At 47.6% G+C, this 927-nt stretch overlaps 1 protein-coding gene across 1 annotated transcript; it reads right to left on the reverse strand.

Moving 5' to 3' along the window:
- Window positions 1-506: 506 nt before the first annotated feature.
- Window positions 507-702, reverse strand: SARC_16425 (hypothetical protein; the record flags this gene model as incomplete). Its single annotated transcript, XM_014289470.1, has 1 exon — window positions 507-702. A coding segment is annotated over one exon (196 nt), but the record flags the coding sequence as incomplete, so codon positions are not given.
- Between the last annotated feature and the right edge of the window lie 225 nt (window positions 703-927).

Raw genomic sequence — 927 nt, forward strand, 5'->3', positions numbered from 1 at the left:
TAGTGCTATCACTCACTCCTCTAGCTACTGCGAACCAAACCAGACACCATGAGCTCGACCGTACCCGCAGGTTTAGGGAGTACAAATGTATGCACGCACGTGTTCTTGAAGCCCTTTCTTTGTGATACGCGCAACCTCTCTGCCAGATACCGCAGGCCATGTCCTGAACATAAGCTCTGCCATACCTACATACTAGAGATTGTGTATGTGTGCACTTATGCACCTGTATATGGGAGCATATTGTGTATCGATCCATCTTTCCTGCAGATTCCTCCTGCCGTAGGCTACACCTTGGCTCGACCATTTGTATACACGAGCCTAGAAAGCGTGTATGCCCCATCTTTCCTTACAAGCTCATTGCGATACAATAATTGGCCTCTTCAGATTCTGCATGCCATACCCGACACCTTGAACTCGGCAATACTCACTCGTTGGCTCAGAGAAGATGTACTACCACGTGTGGCCCAGGTAGAACCCCGTGCAGTCGTTGCACAATGGGCTGCTACTTACAGCAGGCGGCTGTATGCCCTAGAGAACGTGAACTGGCCCGATAATGCCTTCATTCTGACAGATGTTATCATGGAGAGCGCCTCTAATCTCTTAACAGCAGCGAAGTCGTACACTGTAGGCTTGGTGGCGGCTGGAGCGGTGGATAGAATGTCGCGGTTTGTACCACTTTCGTCGGGTAGGTGGATGCTGGACCTGTTATATATAGTGATGCGATGCATGTTCTTTTTATTTGAGTAATCATATGCATATACATATGTTTTTACATACATGGCAAGCCCATATACTGTAGACTTGGTGGAGTCGGGGACGGTGGATACTAATATCGCGGTGTGTACCGATTCTGCGGGTAGATGGATGACAAATCTGTTGTATATAGTGATGAACGCCACGTGTTTTTCACTTGTAAATTTCATATAC

The sequence above is a fragment of the Sphaeroforma arctica genome (genome assembly GCF_001186125.1).
Source record: "Sphaeroforma arctica JP610 unplaced genomic scaffold supercont1.8053, whole genome shotgun sequence".
Lineage (NCBI taxonomy): Eukaryota > Ichthyosporea > Ichthyophonida > Sphaeroforma > Sphaeroforma arctica.